General features: G+C 39.5%; 1 protein-coding gene across 2 annotated transcripts; it reads left to right on the top strand.

Moving 5' to 3' along the window:
- Positions 1 to 822: 822 nt before the first annotated feature.
- Positions 823 to 12,843, top strand: ccdc39 (coiled-coil domain 39 molecular ruler complex subunit). 2 transcript variants are annotated; one of them, XM_032565414.1, is made up of 20 exons: positions 827 to 1,133; positions 2,851 to 2,970; positions 3,524 to 3,670; positions 3,752 to 3,910; positions 3,988 to 4,080; positions 4,900 to 5,028; positions 5,150 to 5,341; positions 5,425 to 5,528; positions 5,617 to 5,749; positions 6,013 to 6,207; positions 6,310 to 6,474; positions 6,566 to 6,703; positions 7,794 to 8,002; positions 8,908 to 9,025; positions 9,113 to 9,272; positions 9,358 to 9,464; positions 10,634 to 10,774; positions 11,264 to 11,443; positions 11,530 to 11,618; positions 12,453 to 12,843. In XM_032565414.1, the coding sequence occupies exons 1-20, from the start codon at positions 1,008 to 1,010 to the stop codon at positions 12,616 to 12,618; spliced, it is 2,871 nt and encodes a 956-aa protein (XP_032421305.1). In that variant the 5' UTR covers positions 827 to 1,007; the 3' UTR covers positions 12,619 to 12,843. The 2 variants fall into 2 exon arrangements, with proteins under 2 accessions (XP_032421306.1, XP_032421305.1); XM_032565415.1 differs by lacking the exon at positions 10,634 to 10,774 and having other exon boundaries at positions 823 to 1,133.
- Positions 12,844 to 19,069: the final 6,226 nt, after the last annotated feature.

Here is a 19,069-nt window from a genome sequence, read left to right as displayed (position 1 = left end):
TGGAGTGCCCAACATGATACATTGTTGAATTTTTTCTTCTTTTTTTTTTACATAGCTAAAATAAATTTTAAATTATTATATTTATTGTTGCATGTATTTCATAATTTTTCATATTTCATATTCAGTAACTAAAGGCTTATTAAAAAAAAATGAACACAAGGTTATTATGTGAAAATCAAATCAAATTAATCCCAGATTTTATTGTTTAGTTATATCTGTGCTGCAGTGCATCATGTGTTGCTGCACACAATAATAAAACTAATAATGCAATTTTATATGGATTTGTTAAAATACGTTTCCTATTTACAAACAGTGTAATACTTATGTTTTCATTTTTAATTATGGGACACGTGGTCATTTGTGATTATTGTTGCAATTTTTGGAACATATTTAATAAGTTAAGTATCCTACTTTAATTTTTAACGGAGGGGTAGTCATGCCACTTTTTAAAAATCTGTTTAATCTATGCATTTACCAAAAAGGTGTATTTTTATTGTTGACTTGTAAAGGATACATTTAGGTGATTGTGACCCATTTTTGTTGTATTTCTTTTTGAAGACCCAAGAAATAAGCAATTTCTCTCGGTTATTTAGCCATTATATTTTCGGTTTTAATAACATAATTTGACTTGTTTGAAAATCTATCACTTTCAGTTATGGTTAACATTTACAGACCAGACTTGAGAATTGTATTATTTAATTGTAGTCCACGTCACTTTTCCCTCAACAATATCATCTAATGCAAGTATTTATTTTTAAACAATTAGTGACAAATTGAAGTGCAAATTGTATTATGTGTTAAAACATTACATTGTGGCTCTTTTCGATCACCGGAGGAAACGCAGCAAGACGTTGAGCCCATCGTTTCTTGTCGCGCGCAGCCCTCTTGTGGTGATGTAAGCGCGTTCGGTTGCCAAGGGCGACTGCTAACAGTGTAAAGGACAAAAACTGCGTCCCTGCTGTTTCAGGACGTTTCGGAAGACTTCGCTGTCAAGCAGGACAGAAACAATGGCTAGCCGTGATTTTGATAAGTTTAGTGACCCTGAGTTTGACAAAATATTATATGAAATTGGCTGGGATTATAGCTTTGTTCTTCCTGAACTGAACGACGCCAACAAAGCTCTAATGGAGGAGGTAAGGCAGTCACGGACAGTTAAAACTCCCTCGAGCTACCTTTGCACGCGCAGCATGTTTTACTCAAATGTATAATAAGCTTAAGCTAAGTATGGGTATCTGTCCGGTGGCTAATTATGAGCATTAAAAGTCAAAACAGATCTTCAGCGTGAAACATTACAGCGTTTAAAAACACCAAACTTTTGAGAGCTGTTTGAAACATTTGTCAGTTATTTGAGAAGTAGAAGTAAACATCAAATGAATTTTTCTTTCTTGTTTAATTTGAAGGATATTTTGTTTATTTTAGGAAGTTGTTTCTCAGGCATTTTCTTGTCTTTTGTTTACTTAAATGGAGCATTAACTAATTGGGGCCTGCCATAGCAATACATAGGGGCAGCTGTTTGAAACATTCATCCGTTATATTTATCGGTTACAACTGCCGAAACGCAGAGTGTAACTGACACCGAGGCCCTGATTACGCGACAACAATTTCGGGTGAAAACGGAAGAGTTCCGAATGTTTTCTCTGCGACGGCACAGATTGAAAACGGGTTCCAGAGTGCGATGTTTCTGAAACGTACCGGTGTCCGTTGTCTTGTAAACAGAGTAAATGGATCTTTTCTGTCAGGGAATCCTTACCACATGCATAGCGTGACGCAAAACATAGCTGCTTCCCACAATCCACAGAAGAAGAAACTACTGGCAATGCTGGTGTTACTACAATTCGTGTTTCCCCATCAGATACGGTTCCCTCGGCGTCTCTTCACCGCTCCGCACCGCCCAGGTGGCAAAACACACGCTCCTAACAAGCACGCGCTCTTGTCTAGAGAACTACGGACACCGTGAAAGCTCAAACAACATGTTTCAGCAAAGTTATCCCACTTTTTTCCAACTGCGCTCTAACCAGACGCACATAGTGCGTGTTTTCCCCCAGTATCTGGGGGGAACGGCACCTGATAGGAGAAACGCGAATCGACGTGCTTTCAAGTAGAACTTTTTTTTTTTTTTTAAACACATGCGCACTTAGTTTCAAAGAACCTAGCGCCAACTAGTGGCGTGGCGAGAGCATTACGCGTTTTCGATGTGTCCCGTTACTGTGTAAACAAAGATTGTAATTAAAACGTCTTCATGTAAATGTAATAACAGAAACAAATATCCCACTAATACAACGAATTTTTTTTATATGATCAATCTAATTTTATTAGTCGCCAAATATATACATAAAGTCTAAATTCTCAAATCAGAAACCTCGCTTTTCAGCCTTTAAAGAGAAATTCAAACAACATATTAGATCTCTCCAGTATTCAAAAAATCGAGAAATCATCTTTTTAAAGACAAACCGTGTCATGGCCTGATAACTTAAAACCAGCACAACGCAGAATGGATCCGGTTACACTGGTGGTAAGATGAGGAGATGGTGGTGAAAATATTATTTTTCTGGTTCCAATAGACACTAAAGTAAAACAGGCTGAACTTAAGTATTTTATTCAGCAAGAATGATTAAGTTTGAGTTTCAACATGGCAAAACTGTATCCTTTAATCCTTGTATCAACAGTTCGGTATGCTGCTGGTGGTGTAATGGTATGGCATGTATTTTTCTGTCACTATTTGGACCCTATACCAATTGAGCATCAACTGAAGTCTACAGCCTACCTGTTTATTGTCATTGACCATGTCCATCTCTTTAACACTGGGGTTGTAGTTTCAGTTTCTGAATTCTATGGCTTTGTCGCCAACAGATTTATAAAGCTGAGATGCAGGTTCTGCAAGAGGACAATGAAATTAAGGGAATTAGAGATCGACAGCAGCTTATGAGTGAAAACCTCCAGAGGTGTACGCTACAGCTGGTTAACACTGAGGTGAGTGTGTTGGAGCTAACCTTGTGTTCTAAATGTGCCGCATACACTGGCTTTTGAAAGTACACGCCAATGTTAAAGTATCAGGTTATTGTGATTTAAAACAGTATAAACAATGGAAACGTTTCCACCTGTGTTGTGAAACATATTCTGTACAATTTCACTTTAAAATGAATTCACGCTTTGACCCAGTTACATAACCGTGCACATAAGTAAGCATACAGATTCAGCTTTTAGTCTTCTTGAGTTCCTACCTGTTGTTATTTCTATTCTGATTAAACTGAAGTAGAGACCAGCCATCCTACTAGTAGGACGTAGCCTCCCGTAGCTGACACCACTGATTGCACAGAAGTTGCAAGTCGATTTACAATCAGGAAAATCCTGAAACAGAATTATGCTGGATATACATGATGACACTGAATATCAGAGCCAAAAGTTGTGGAAAATATAAGAAAACAGAAACAGTGTCACTGTCTGACTGTGGGTCAGTGTCTGTACATAGTTTTAGATATAGAGCCGAGTTATGCTATCACATTGTCTGTTTGACTGTGTACAGGCTCTGATGAAGGCAAACGAAAAAGAGCTTGAGGTGACAAAGCATCTGAAGACCCTGGCAGAGAGAGAGCGGAGCCGCTATTGTCAGCTGACAGCTCAGGCCGAAAGAGAGATCAAGTCTTCATATGAGAAGATGGACAGGATAGAGGTCTGAACACAGCATGACTTGAAGAAGAGAAACCAATATAGCGGTGAAACCTGCCTCTGATTCTTCTTTCTGTGTCTTCAGAAAAGCCAGCTGAAGGCAACGCAGAATCTGGAGGAGCTGCGGCTTCAGATGGACCTGGACCAACAGACCATGGAGAACCTCTTAGCGGAGGCGGCTAAAAAGGACGAAGACTTAATGGTCATCATGAAATACACCCAAATGGACGAGCATAAGATCAAGGTTGCTAAATAACACTTGCAGCTTTGGCATCATCCTTGTGCCTCCTCAGCTAATATCCATCTGTGTGTCTCATTTAGTCGCTCACTCTGACTATAGAGAAGAAGACTCTGGAGGTCAAAGAGAAGCGCAAAGCACTTGACAAAGAGCTAACAGAGACTAGGTCTACCCAGGTAACGTAAGAACACATAGTAATCACACTGCGCATGTTACTGAATGTATTAGTTTGGTATGGCAAATATTGATCTGGCATTTGTTTCAATTTTCCATTTACTTTGTGGTCCTTGTGGGTTTTTTTTGTTTTTTCTTTGCATAGTGGAAATTAGTCTGCATTCGGAGTAGGGGTACAACTAACGATTAATCTATTGAGTATTGATTAATCGTTTTTAAAAATTGGCAAATTTAAAAAAAAAAGTGCCAGTTTTAAAAAAAAAAACTTGTCAATCTGCAGATTTTCATTTAACCACCTTAGCTTTTATTATGCAACATGCACTAAAAGATGCAAATAAACAAATGATTCAATTGCTTTTTTAAACAAGAAAATAACATATTTTTTTAAGTGAAGCATAACAAGAAATAACATGTCTTATGTTTTACTTATAACACGACATTTTCCCATGTTATAAGGAAAACAATACCAGTGGAGCTACTTTTTCATCAATATTAAGGAATTATTTGCTTAAAAAATATCCTATATCTTGCTGAAAAGTTACTTGTAAGTTACTCTTGTCAAGTGTACTGAGAAAATTGTGCTAGAAACCAGACCACAAAGGCATGGTAAGATTTTGTACTTTCGTAGTGTTCTTTCAGCAAATGGCCTTTCTTTGAGCCTGCATATTGCAGTTAACGATTAATCGATTACTAAGTTATTTGACGATCATTTCAGTAATTGATTAATCGTGATTAAAACGATTAATAGTTTCATTGCTAAGTTGGAGGCCTTCTTTTGTAGTTTTCTGTTATTCTGAATTCTGAACATTCTGTCCATGCAGCTAGCGTTGGATAAGAGCATAGAGAACATACAGCGAGCTCGCGCTGAGATCCAGCATCTCTTCCATCTGTGTGAAAACACCATCAAGCAGAAAAAGCAACTCGACTCAGACATGGAGCGATGCTCATTTGTAAGACGTCTACAACTGGCTTTACTTACCTGTATTTCTACATCCAACGGGACTTTTGCAAAAAAAAAAAGCTTATTGTTTTTTTTTCTTTCTTCTTTTTTAACTTCTCTTTTCATTACAGCAAATCGCTCAAGGCAGGCAGAAAACCAGGGAAAAGAACACCTGCGTTGCGGAAATGAAGCACAAGCTGGACACGGAGAGGAGCAACAACAGAGAGCTGCAGAGGAACATCGCTACGGCGAGGATGCAGAAGGCCGTCCTCCGGCAGGAGCTGAAGAAACACCAGGAAAACCTGGCCAGGATGCAGGTTGAGGTCAGTTTCTCAAAGCACACGCCGCTCCTCCTTGCTTTTGCCATTCATGATTTGTAATTTTTAAAGACTTGTTTATCCTGCAGCTTGATAGTTACAAGACCACGCTGAATCAAAACAGGTGCGATATGAAGTCTGTTACATCCCAAATCTCCAGGATGAAGATGGACATCGACATCAACAACCATAGGTCAGTGAGATATGAGGAGGCATCTCTGAATCTAAGACCCTGCCTGTTACTGCATGTTACTGCAGTGTGTGTGTGTGTGTGTGTTTAGGTTATTAGAGGGTGAGGCCTACCAAGCTGCGCTGCAGGAGAAGCTGAGGCTTGTGACAGAGGGCGCTCTGAGTGAGGAAGAGAGAGCTGCGCACATGGAGCAGATCCTGCTGGAGACAGAACAGGAAATGAAGGTGTGCCACCGGAACGCCGACCACTTACTGCTCTTATCTGCTTCTTTCTTAAAAAAGAAAACAAAAAAAACCTTATTCTCAGCTTGTCTGCGTCCAGATATATTCATTGACTTTTTCTTTATTTTCGCCTGAAACCAAATTAATCCATATAATAATTTGAAGTGTTTTTTTTTTTAGTCTACATTTGTCTTTATGTATGAAAAAGATGTTCTTTATGATTCACTCAGTCACTCTAATATTCCTTCCTTCCTTCCCTCCTGCAGATGCTGGAAGCTCAGCAGCAGGACCTCATGGAGGAGCTGTTCCGCCAGAGACAAAGTTTCCAAAGTGCCAAAGTGAAGGAGAAGAATCTAATAGCCCTGGCGTCCAAGAATAAGTTCACCATAACCAACTTGCTGAGCCAGCTCACTAAGATGGAGAACACACTCATCAGACAGCAGATGATCAACAACAATCAGGCATGTTGAAAAAACAATCATACGCACAAATGCACTCAAACTGTTTGGCTTTTTCTACACTAGTCAGTGTTTCGATGTCGTTCTCTGCTCTGCACTGGGTAGGAGGCAAAGGTACTGATGCTTCAGAGGAAAGTAGCTCAGCTGTCAGGTGCCAGCCACACCAACGAAAGCGAGATGCTGGAGGTGAAGGTTCAAGAGCTGACCGCCAATCTGGAAGACAAGAAGGAGACGGCCAAAATACTCAAGAACGCACTCAACGAATGTGAGGTCTGTCTGAAAAAGCACTTCCTCACAGATTTCCCTTTGAAGTTCCAGTGGAGTTATCACATTTTACATATGGTGAGTGTGTCCCTGGCAGATCGATATCCGCTGTGCGAAGAAAGAGATGGAGAAGTTAGAGGCTCAGAAGAAAGACCTGACTGACGAGGTTGACTGCCTGTTGGTGCTTTGTGTCAACAAAGAAAAGGAGTTGAAGAAGCTCAAACTGAAGAAGCAGGTGAGTGGCGTGCCGTTCCAGATACCGTTAAACGTTAAGCATCTAAAGAGGGAACAATGAGCCGGGGGAAATTAACTCAGGAATAGTTTTTGGCTGACTTGAACAAATACAGTAAGAAGAACTGTCTTCTTACTTACTTACTTACTTACTTCTTGCTGTTTCCTGCCTTTTTTTCTGTGTGAAGTTAAATTACGCCAGCAGTGTCCAAACATTTTGGTCCAGAATCCCAAAGTTGAAAGTATTCACTGGCCGTATTGTTTTTCTAACTTATGCTAAATCATTTTGTTGTGCTTTTTTTTTTTTTTTCATCTGCTCAGCAATAAATTAAGCCAAGCAACATTTTAAAGAAACAAAGAGGGAATTTCTTTTATCTTAATAAAAGGCGGGTAGATTCTTAACTTTTTAAGTCAGTTTTTCTTTTCAATTTATTTGATCTAGAAAGCTTATTCCAAGAAACAAAAGTGAGAATTTTTTTTCAACAAAAACGTCTTCTATTAACCAAATACAAAATTTAATAGAAGAATTAATTTAGTAGGAATACTTAGATTCCTACTTACTATTAAATTAAAATGAAAAGAAAGCACAGCTATTTAGAGAAACTACTTTATGCTGAACATCTTCTGTTAAAAATGAATCAAATGTCTCAAACTATCAATTTCTTCAACTTTGCAATTATGTTCTGCTTTGTGTTAATCTGTCACACCAAATCTCAAAAGATGCATTAAAATTTGTGGTTTTAACTTGAAGGAAGTTTAAATACTTTTGTGAAGTATGTGTTCATTCATTTCTGCATAAAAACGGGTGGATTTCTGTGAGCACAATGAACAGTAAATGTCTTAGATGAGTTAAAGCATGAAAATATTGAGTTATATGGAATTCAATCCATACATTAATTGTACTTAACTAGGATCATTGTATCTGCTCATGTAAGATCATAAAAGAAACTATTTGAGATGTTTTTGTTTTGAACTAACGACAGGATTGCAGCAAACTGGCTTCTTTGTCTTAGTGGAAAAAAAGTGCAGAGTGTGGATATTGGGGGGGAAAATAATCATGAAACATATCAAGTTATTTGTGTATTTTCCATCAGGATGGCTTAGTGAACAACAACCTTTTGAAGACAGAGGTGAAGCGCGTCAGGGATATCATCTATATAGACGCGGACAGCATGATGTCATGGGAGATGAGAAAGTTAGAGCTGGAGAAAGCCATGAAAGAGCGGGAGGAAGAGATTCACGTTTACTCCGAAATGCTCAGACATCAGCTCAAGTTTACCGAGCTGGACAGGCAGAAACTGAGGTAAGAAAACCCATGGTCTGCATACTCTGCATTTATCGTATCGTTTATCATTTATCGTGGAGAAAGGTCCTAGCGCGATAAGAATTTGATTTTAACGTCGTCGCGATAAATTTCAGTTATTGAAAAAGAACAAAACTGACAGTGTGATCGAAAATGCTATTTTCTTTTTCTATTTTCTCCATTGTTCACGAGAGCATCAATAAATATCATTCAATTTGAAAATATCATTAAATGCAGTCACAGTGTGCAGCTTAGTGATATAAATCACACTTTTTAAAGTATGAAGCCTGTTTAAAAATGGGAATGTTTTTCCCATTTACAATTGCGCATGAGGAAGAGACCTATCAATCAATAATTCAGTCAATCGAGTGTATTTGTATAGCACATTTCAGCAACAAGGCAGTTTGTAGTCTTGAAAACATAAAAACATCACAAACACATTCATCATATAATCAACAACTGTGAAAATCAGTTACAAACATTACATTTTGTCAAGCGCCATCATTAAGATCATCAATAAACATCAAATATGTTGGTCAATGTAACATTTAATATGGGTCAAAAGTAACTAAACATGTTTCTTGATTTAAAGGAACTCAGTGTTTTGGCTGTTTTGCAGTTTTCTGGAAGTTTTCTCCAGATTTGAGGCGCATAGAAGCTGAATGCTATAAATGCAGTGCCAGGCAGTTACCTAAAGAATAAATAGTAAATAGTTTTTTTTTATCGTCATCATTTTCCTTATCACAACAATACCACAAAATAAAACAGTAAAATTTTAAGGCCATATCGCTCATTGCTGCAGTACATAAAAATGATGCTTTAATGTGTTATTTTAATCATTTTTTTAAATTAAAAGTTTACATAAATGACATGTTAGGTTAATTTGTCCTTTCATTCTGTCCCAGCATGGAATTAAATGAAGAATTATCTAAAGTCGAAATGGTGAAGAACCGCTTTGAGATCATGGAGAGTTCGCTGGCGGGCTCTGAGGGCGAGAAGTCCCAGATTTACTACATCACTAAGGTGAGACGCCTTTCACACGTACGGAGCCTGTTGTCTTCCCTGCGCACCAAAAACGTCTGGAATTGTGCCGCCTGTTTTCTCCACCAGGCCACGCTAGACAAAGAGGAACTCAGACGGAAGTCAGAAGACATGAAGGACCACATCCAGAAGATGGAGCTCGAAACCAAGGCTCTGGAGAACACCATCCACTTGTTTTCGGGTCGCTGCTCTGATTACAGCAACGGCCTCAGCGAAATGAAGAAATTCAGTATGTGTGGAAACGGAAACGCAGTGCGATTGCTTTAATAACCTTATGCTTTGGTCAAAACCAACACTGATTATGTTTGTTTAAGGCGAAGAGTACCAGGAAAAGATGCAGCTGCAGGAACGGCTGAAGACCATCGAGGAAACGCTGAAGTTGAAGAAGCGGCAAATTCAAGATCTCCGTCAGGAAATTCAGGTTCTGTGAAAAACAAGTCGGCTGCTTCCCTATAGGGTTTGGGCGAAAAGCAAGTGCATGTCAGAAACTGGTAAACAAAAATGTTAACATAAACTGAACAACAGCTAAATATTGCTTATTACAATGTGCGATTTATCACAAAAAAAAAAGGGGGGGGAGTTGGGGTAGAGAGACAATCCTCTATATTAACCTGATTAGTGGTGGGACGTGATTCAAATTTTTAATGGAGTTAATTGCAGGTCTGTAATTAATTAATCACATTTTAATCAAAAACCATTTTATTTTCAATTCAAAATGCCTTTTTGCTGCTAAAATATTGAATAAATAGACATATGAGCTCAACAATAACGACATTTATTGAAGGATGGAATCCATTCAACTTTCAAGAGTTTCAGGAAGCCCTGATCATTTGTGTGACTTATTTTTAAAAATATATTTTAGAAGTTTGAACTGTGGACGCTGACTGTTTAGCACTGAGATGCTATTCTAGGCTTGAATAGCTTTGCTGATTGGCTAATTCCTTTTAGCACAACTTGAACACAATAGTACTGTTTTCCAGATTGATTTCTGAAGCAGAAATTTCCCCCCACTTGTCCATCGTTGCTGTTTGCGGATGTCGCTTATGCGTCACATTTATCTAGTTATACAAACTAATTAGACAAATACTGATGTTTTAGCACCTCTCTTTCGCTTTCTCGTGATGATTTTCTGCTACAGCTAATAAAAACACAACATTTAAAATTAGAATATTACATGAGACCGAAACAAACCTATTTTTAAAAACAGAAATGTGTGTTTAATGAAGAGTATGTTTGATAGCTGCTCAGAGGTTGTTATCTTCAAAAGGCACTTTTAATCTGACAAACGAAGAGTCATTGTGATGTACCGTATATTCTAACTTGTGGAATAGAGGTGCTGTTATCCATGTTATTCTTATACATGGTTCTCATTTCCTGTATGTGGAAATAATTGTTACTATATTTCAAAATCCAGCTGAGAATATCATGACTAATGAAAGGTTCTTAGTGTGACATGAGCTCTGGGACTCGTGTCACACCCATCTGGTGTGAATCTCTGTCTGGGTGAAAGCCTTTGTGCCTTTTGTGTGTGTGTGTGTGCACGCGCTGGCGTGTTTATGTGTGTGTCTTTGTACCGGCCTCCATTTCCAGAGCATGAACAGCACCTGGGAGAGCCTCATGCTAGAAGAGAAGGTGGAGAAGGAAAAGACACGTCACGTACAGGGTCTTATTGCTAATCTGAACAAAGAAGCAGCTTCTGCGAAGGAGAGAATTGGCAGAGTCATGAATCAGGTTGGAGAAGAAGTTGTGACACTTTGATAAACACGTTATACATCAATCTGTACAGGCAGTTGGAACAGAATAAGATACAGGTTTCCAAAACAACTTTGCATTATAAAGAAAATATCTATTGAAAATTAATCAGTCTCCTTGGTAAGATACAATTTTACTCTAATCTGTGTCAAACATATTGATTATCTATCTATCTATCTATCTATCTATCTGTCTATCTGTCTGTCTGTCTGTCATCTATCTAAAAAAAGCAAAGTATAAATTACAGAATACAAAGAGATAACAGATAAGAGAAGAGTTGGATATGTATTCACAAGTATCTAAATAAATAGTCCAGCACAACTTCATATTCAAACTTTATTTGAACTTTAACTTGAAATTATCCTGCTGAAGTTTCGGTTAGATTTTAAAATGTTTTCATGAGTCGAATTTATTATATATTATTGTTTGTGTTTGTCCAACTGTTGTTGTTGTTGTTTTTTTTTTTAGTTCACCAAACTGACCAGAGAGGTTCGCACAGCACAAAGCACCAGAAGTGAAACTCTTGAGGAGCAAGACATCAAACTGAAAGAGTTAAAGCAGTTCAACAAATCTATCAACAATATGTTGAGTAAGGCCATGGAGGAGGATCCTGATCTCAGACCTGTTCTGGAGGAACGCTTTCAGAAGGTGCAGATAATACGCTCTGCATTATTTAGGGATCTGGTATGATGGGACTGTTAAAGTTTACTGCTCCTCTCTTCTGTTTCTCTCAGGCCAATCTGCAGTTTCCACCTCCGACCTCCACACTCAGCAGCCAGGGTAGTTTCAAGTTGAGCTCTGCTCGAAGCTCCCCGTCTTCCAGGTCACACTTTACATCTGTGGTTTGTGTTGCAAATGTCTGACATAAGTAGACGTTAGGTTTGCTTTCAGAAGGGAGAACTGTTGCCCTATTTAGGAAAATTGTCATTTTTAATAGTTTACGTCATGTAACAAGCATGAATTTGAAAAACAAGAATTAGGCACACAAGTTAGTGATAGATTTTAGATTATTTCTTATCCACAATCTGAGACCCTCCCCACCCCCACATATTTTAAGAAAAATGTTCTTTAGCAAGTTGTAGAGAAGTCCCACTGTTGTTCTAGTCATGACCAAATGAGCTGGAATAATTCTGGCTATATAGTCGATCATTGGTCTAATCACGGCTCATTTAACTGCAAATGTATCAGCAGTTGGCTGGACAACCCCTTTATTTTTCGCCACTGGCTCACTTTTGTTGCCAATCCATATATGATCTGGGCAAAAAAGAACCTTTTAAGCACGGCACTATGGGAGTTGTAAGTACAGAAATCTACAAACAGACGCAGAAAATGTCACAATTTTTCTTATCGTTTATTGTAATACAACCGCTCCCATTTTCATCGTTTTTTTCAGTCTTGAATTCCATTCAATGTGGCTATTAACAGTCTTAAATTTGACTTTTTGAAACATGTATATACCCTGATTCTGCTTACTACTGCACAACCAAATATTAAACCCACAAGAAATCAAACGTCAGTATTATCAATCTTAAGTCTGCCCACCATGGCAAAGAAAACCAACACCCTCCAAATAAATGATTAAAGCTCTCAATCATTTTGATATTCATGTCTTTGATGAGTGGCTCTGACAGCTCAGTGTCTTCCTGATGCTTTCCAGGTCTTCTGCGTCGTCAGCTGGCAGCAGCCATTCAAAGTCTTTGCCTTGGGTAAAAACGGTGAACCTGAACCTGGACCTGAGTGCTGCCTATCCTACTATCACTTCTCCTAAAAGTCCCAGCTCTCCGAGCAGCAGTGACAGCAGCTCCAGCAAAAAGACGAAGTAGCCGTAGCTGGCTGTGTTTCTGGCCTCTCGCTAAGATTCAGCTCATTTTGTAAAATCAAAAAGGTTGATTTTTACAATGATTTTCATTCCTTGCAGATGTGAAGTTTTGTGCATTGTTCATAAATATGTAATATGTTTTGCCCAGTTTAGTTTTAGTTCTTGTGGTTTTCTGAGTTGTGATTATCTATTGAACGCAAAGACGCACCAATAAAAGTAAAAAGATGAATCTTTTTTTGTTGTTTTTATTTTAAGGTGCTAAAGGCTAGAAAGTGCATAAATAACTTCAGTGACATCTTTTATTCACCGCAGTTCGTTTACTACAAACTTTTTTTGATTAACTCCAGCCTCTTTGTCTGTAGATCTGAAACATCTTTAATAGGTTCCACAAGAGAGCGTTAGCCGGTGTTAGCTGGTGGGCGGGGCTAATGTTGATCTTGTCTGAAATCTGTGGCCACGCAGGACCACAGTGAGCTCTCTTGTGAACTTATTAGAGATATTTGAGACCAAACTATAGACATAGATGCTGGAGTAGCTTAACAAACGTTTGTAGGAAACAAATTGAAAGAACCTCTTAAAGTTATTCTCACACTTCCATGATTAAGAATTGAAGCAGCCCTAATCCCGCCACCACTGATTGGTTTGATCTCAGCGTTGCACTGAGAAGTAGCTCGTACAATAAGCTCAGCAGATGCGCAGTTCCACCAGGTGTTTGCTAATTGCTGCTAGCTAGTCTGAAGGAGCTGAGTTGGGGATGGCCGCTCTGTGAGGCAGGAGCTAAGAAACTTGGAAACTTCAGCTCTGAGGAGGAGCTTCATCTCGAAGGCGGAGCTAGGCCCACCTAGGTGTTTTTCATAGCTGAATGGTTGCCACGGGAGATCAAAGGACTTCTCAAACATGAATGAAAGAATCAAAGCAACAGTCCAGGTTTTTGTTTTTGTTTTGATGAAGGAATGACATAACATGTAAAGCTCAAAAAAGTTGATTTTACGTTAAATAGAACTTTCATTTCCTTTACATAATTCTGTAAAACACGTTGCACTCATGGTGATGAAGCTTCATGGAAGTTCTTCTTTGTTACTCATGAGACACACCCTGCTGTAAAGGCGCAGCGTCCTTGAATAGACCAAATCGTAGCCAGACGCTCAGCAGGACCAGAAGGATCCGTTTCATTTTGACTGGATTCAGACCTCAGCATGTCGCTTTTGCTCCTGCTTATCGGCTGTTTGGCCTCAGGCGCCGCACAGGCAGGTGAGCAACACCTGTGTACGTCATTGGAAATGTGATATTACATAGCAGTTTACCAAACTGAAGTGGATGTCTATGTCTTCTGAGTGTCCTTTTCTCCAACCCTGGCTGTGACAGATGCTCCTACTGGGTCAGCACCGGTCCTTCCTTCTGCGAACTCGGCAGACAGTGGTGAGCGTGATTTTATCATGAATCCAACACAAAGCAGGACGCCTTCTCTTAAAACCTGCTCGTTGTGTTTCTGTTGCAGTGCTAGTATTCTTCCAGGCGACTATCGAGTCCCACCATGAGCTGAATAAAACCATGCTCGAACAAGTCGTAAAGACTGTAAACCGTTAATTGTCTTTATATATAAAAAAATAAAAACCCACCTACAATCAGGTGTGGTTTTTAAATCCAAGAACTCTCATGCATCCTGTGTTCCAGGTTCAGGGACTCCTGCAGGGACTTCAACCACACGCTGATCTCCATCTGACGCTGAAGAACGTCACCAAAGTCTGAAACTGCTCCTTTAGCTGAGCTCGCTCGTTTTCATATGGGCATTAACTAAAAAAAAAAAAGAAAAGTAAAACTAAGAATCATTCTATCTAATGCACCTATTAAGATTTATTCACTCATAATTAAGTAAGTCTGTCATGTTTTAGATGTAAACTTGACGACGGGAAATTAAACAAAAGTTTAACTCTGTACTTTCTTGTCACACCACCAACTGAATCTTGGAAAACAAAAGCAGAACTGTTGATAGAGAGCTGGCAAAGTGTCACGTAGTTCCTCATTCAGCTCAGATCTACGTTACAAAGCAGCGCCTGGCTGTAGAGTAGAAGGAAAATGAGACATGGTTTTCAAGTTGCTTCTTTTTTTTTTTCAATTAAAAATCTGAAACGTGTGGGGTGCTTCTTTGAAGTCAGCCTCTCAGAGTCAATTGTGCGAGTCTTTTGGGGGCGGGGGATTCTGAATTGGATTTTTACTTGGACAGCTTGTTTTAAGTAAATAATTCCTAAATGTTGAATATTTAAAGCAGTACTAGTTCCACTGGTTCACTTAGAATAAGACATTTTCCCCATATTATAAGTGAAATTATCTGCCAGTGGACCTAATACCTTTTCATCAATATTAAGAAGTTATTGACCCAAAACAAGCTCCTATCTGTTGTTGGTAAGTTAGTTTTATCTTATTTCAAATGTACAGAGATATTCGCACTAAAATAGGCAAAAATAGGTGTTAAGATTTTATTTTTAGAACAGCTGCATTTATACTTAAATGGAGCTGCAAACACAGAGAGCTTTATTTTATGGACTTTATTTAGGAGTTTCACATTAGATGGGAATGTTGACAAATGCTCACTTTTTTTGTTGTTGAAAATAATAATAATAATTTTTTTTAAAAAACAGTAAAGTATTCACACTTTGCTTTCCAATTTCCAAAATGGTGGAATGCAACTCCGGTAAAATGCACAGAAGTTTGTGGTCACAATGTGACAAAATGTGAAACATTTCATAGATTTAAAAGCGGTGCTCTCGGGAACGCAGAAGGAGCAGCCGACACCGAACAATAAAAAATGAATGTCCCAGATTGTCGGCGTTCATGCGGTGTCAGTTTCCCTTTGTGTCTCCCAGTGGGCGTCATTTGACCGTTGCGGCAGGGACTCCTCACGTTCCGGGTAAGAAGAGTTCACCAGGAGTCAGGCTGTGTGGCTCCACGACTCCTGCTTTTGTATTTAGAAATGATTGTCTTCTAGTTCTGGCTTTAGACATTGACCAAGGTCTGCTTCTGTTTTTGTCTCTCCGCTGTTCAAAACTGCGTTGTATGAAGTGGAACTACTTCATAGCACACACTGCTACGTCCCACTTTGTGTGTGTATGAGTTGAAGACGAAGTGAGGACGTCACACAATGAAGCAGAGTTCTTGAGGTGTTTACAACCCTCCACCTTTTTTCTGTGTGTGTGTGTGTGTGTAGGGGTGTGCGTGGGTGTGTGTGTGCTTGGCTTTGAAAATCTCTCTCGGTCTAGTAGTAAGTGACCAGAAAGCGTTTTTCTCTCTCCAGAAGGTCAAGGGTCTTTGGCATCAGCTGACTCATTTTCACAGCGTCAGAATTCAGTCCTTCGACTGTGAATCCAGGATTGTTGTGGGGACGATAACCGATTTCCGACCAGGACTTGAGTTCATGAGGTTAGTCAGACAACTGCGTTTCAAAAAAAAAAAGAAAGCTCAACAGCGCATTTCAGCAGCGCGATGAATAGATTATGTGAACATGTACACTGACTGGTTTGTTTCCTACAAGAAAAAAAACAAATGTTTTTTGTTTTTAGATAATTCCACATGAGTTTGATCAAAGTTGTACTACAGGAATGATGGCCGAGAAAAGAGTCAGAAAAACTCAGTTTGAAGCTTTAAGACGTGTTTCTCCTTCTGAAGTAATATTCCTCCATGGTTTTACTTTAAAATATGACATTTTTTGGTAACACTTTATTTAATGGGTTATGAATAACACCGTCATAAACATGACATAACACCTGTCATGAACATGAGTAAGTCTTCATGAATATTTATGACTGTTGTCATAAAGTGTCATTCGGTAAATCATGACACTTTTAATACAAAGTTGAAATTATTCAAAATGTCTTTGTTATGACAACTTGACATTAACCAATAAATCATGATGACATAAATTTGTTATAAAAGTATTACTGATTAAACTTTAAACAATTATGTAGCTTTATGTTATTAAAGCTAAAGTTTAATCAGCTGTGTTTAGGCAAACATGCTGCATTTCAACCAAAGACACTAACATTCATATTGCTGCATACACTCCTAATATTTGATGCAATAACACAACATTCAACATATTCCACTTTCTTTTATAAATATATCCTAAAAATCGAAGTTCTTTCCTTGTGTTTTCTGTTGTTCCACGAGCACCTGACCTCTGGGCTGACAGCATTAGTTCCCCTTTTGACCTTCTTCTTCTGATCAGTTCCACATTAGGTGTGAATTGGTTGCAGCCACGGTCACCGGCTTTCCCACGTGTTTTTTTGTTTTTTTTTTTCCATGAAAGTGGAAATCCCTGTAACTCGCCCGGGTTCTGTCTCTCGTTTCCAGTTTGTTTCCTGTGACCCAGCTGCCCGCAGGTCCGTCTGACCTGATGACTCGGAGACAGAGCCTCACCATGGACTCCAGACTCGTCTTCTTCTTCTTCTTCTTCACCTCAGCTCTGGTTGCGGCGGCAGCAGTGACTGCCTCTCTGTCTGGCAGCACCGCGCAATGTAAAATCAAATGGTGAGGTTGATTCTTCTTCTAGATTCGGGTGGAAATGTCTTGTGGCCTCCGTCCTAGCTGTGAAGGATTAAGTCAGAGTTGATTGCAGCGTTGCTTCTCCTTTCCGTCTCCTTACGGAAATGAAGATGTTGATCGATTTAACGCCGTCGTTGCGTTTTCTGATCACCATTCTCTGCTCGGCAGGTTGTTTGGCATTGACTGCGGGAACGTTAGCGGCCGGTTGGTGAACCAGATCCAGAGCTGGCAGGTGAAGGGAAGCTGTCTGGACGAAGGGGAGAAGTGCTCCTACGAGGTCAGGACATTCTCATTTGGCACATTGTTCAATCAGAACGCAGAGTTTTCTTTCCTTTAAGTGAGGAGATCCACGTTGTTTGTTACGACCAAAAATAACGATCTGACTCATGAAATCAACGGTTTCTGATTAGTCAGACTAATTCGACAAAAAGTTCACAATCTGCAGGTTGTGAGTTCAATTCCAGCTTTCTCTCTGGATTTATACTTAGCTACAAATAGATGGATAATCTACAAAACTAGGCGACCTTTGAAGGTCGCACTGGATTTTATTTAGAGTGTGTCCTGACTTTTCAAGCGGCCAGTGTTGCTGATGACGTGTTCTTGATTTCAGGTGCTTTCACAGAAGATATAAGAAATGAAATGAGCAAATTATTTTAGGCCATGAAAACAAAGAGAAAAAAGAAATCCGTTTTTTTTCTTTTCCTTTTAGCAACGTTCTGGGGGAACAAAAACTTACTATGCAGAATCACACTGACAGTCTCACCACAAGGCGTGAAGGCCTTTGGCTTTGACTGCAGATGTGAAAATGTGCAGACCGGACTGACCACAGCCTGTGCTGTCAGCTTGTGTCCTCAGCTCCGTATCTGATCAAGGCCACTCACACGTCTCCCAGAACCAAGACGCTGAACATCCTCCAGTTTCTCGTGGAGCAGTCCACCGTCTGCAGAGTGACGGTAAGCGCGGCGGGACACTTTTAAGGCTGATAAATCGACCAGTGAATTTGCTCGATTTAGCGATTTTTGTTGTTAATTGGCAAACACGTTCGAGCGAATAAGGGAGCATGAAGAATCTGGCAGAAACGTCCCCGTTTCTCAACAAAATACATTTTCGTGGTCGTATGCATATGCATACAAGACTTCTTTCTTTTTTTTTAAATGAAGCAATATATTTAAGGTGTTTCTGTTTAAAGCTGAGCTCATTTAAAAGCATCAGCTGTTCAAACTTGAAGGTGTTCCAGTTTTTATTTAGTTAGCTGTAATGACCTTGGCTTGGTGGATGTTGCTGGTCAGATTTTTTGGAAATGAGGTTTTGACTGGAGCAAAAATGTGATCAATTGCCGTAAGAAATGTTTAACACATTAAAACCTGTGTAATCAAATAATCAAAATTAACGCCGTTAGAGTCTTTGCCCCACTTTTAACATGACAGGAGAGTGTGATGGTCTCGGTTCCGCTGACCTTATTCTGAATAAAAATGGCCGGATGTTATCTGCTGCAGGGAAGCTATTAACTGCTTATAGCCTTTTTAACAGAACCCTGCTTCTAAAATTCAGAACTACCCGCTTTCAGGCCGGTCTAACTTTGCTCCCACAGTCGACTGAAACGGGACGTCAAAACTGATGTTTCAGTTCCAGTCACACCAAACAGTGTCCGGTGCGGTCATGCTCAGCTCTGACACAGACTGAAGCCGTGTCTGATGCGGTAAATCAGAAGGAAGCTCGACGGTCTTCCTGAGATTCCTCAGTCAGCCGCTCCCGATGTTTTCTGCTCCGCAGGGCGAGGCGACGTCCGAAGGCTCCAAAGACCCGGCCGACAACGCCACCAACTTCTGCAGTCTGCAGAACCTCGTCAACGGTGACTGAAAGCGTGTCTCCTCAGACACAAATCTGTCCGCTTGTGTTCACTCCTGCTGAGGAAT

This window comes from Xiphophorus hellerii, chromosome 6 (assembly GCF_003331165.1).
Source record: "Xiphophorus hellerii strain 12219 chromosome 6, Xiphophorus_hellerii-4.1, whole genome shotgun sequence".
NCBI classification, from domain to species: domain Eukaryota; kingdom Metazoa; phylum Chordata; class Actinopteri; order Cyprinodontiformes; family Poeciliidae; genus Xiphophorus; species Xiphophorus hellerii.
This window is presented reverse-complemented; position numbering and strand designations above follow the sequence as displayed.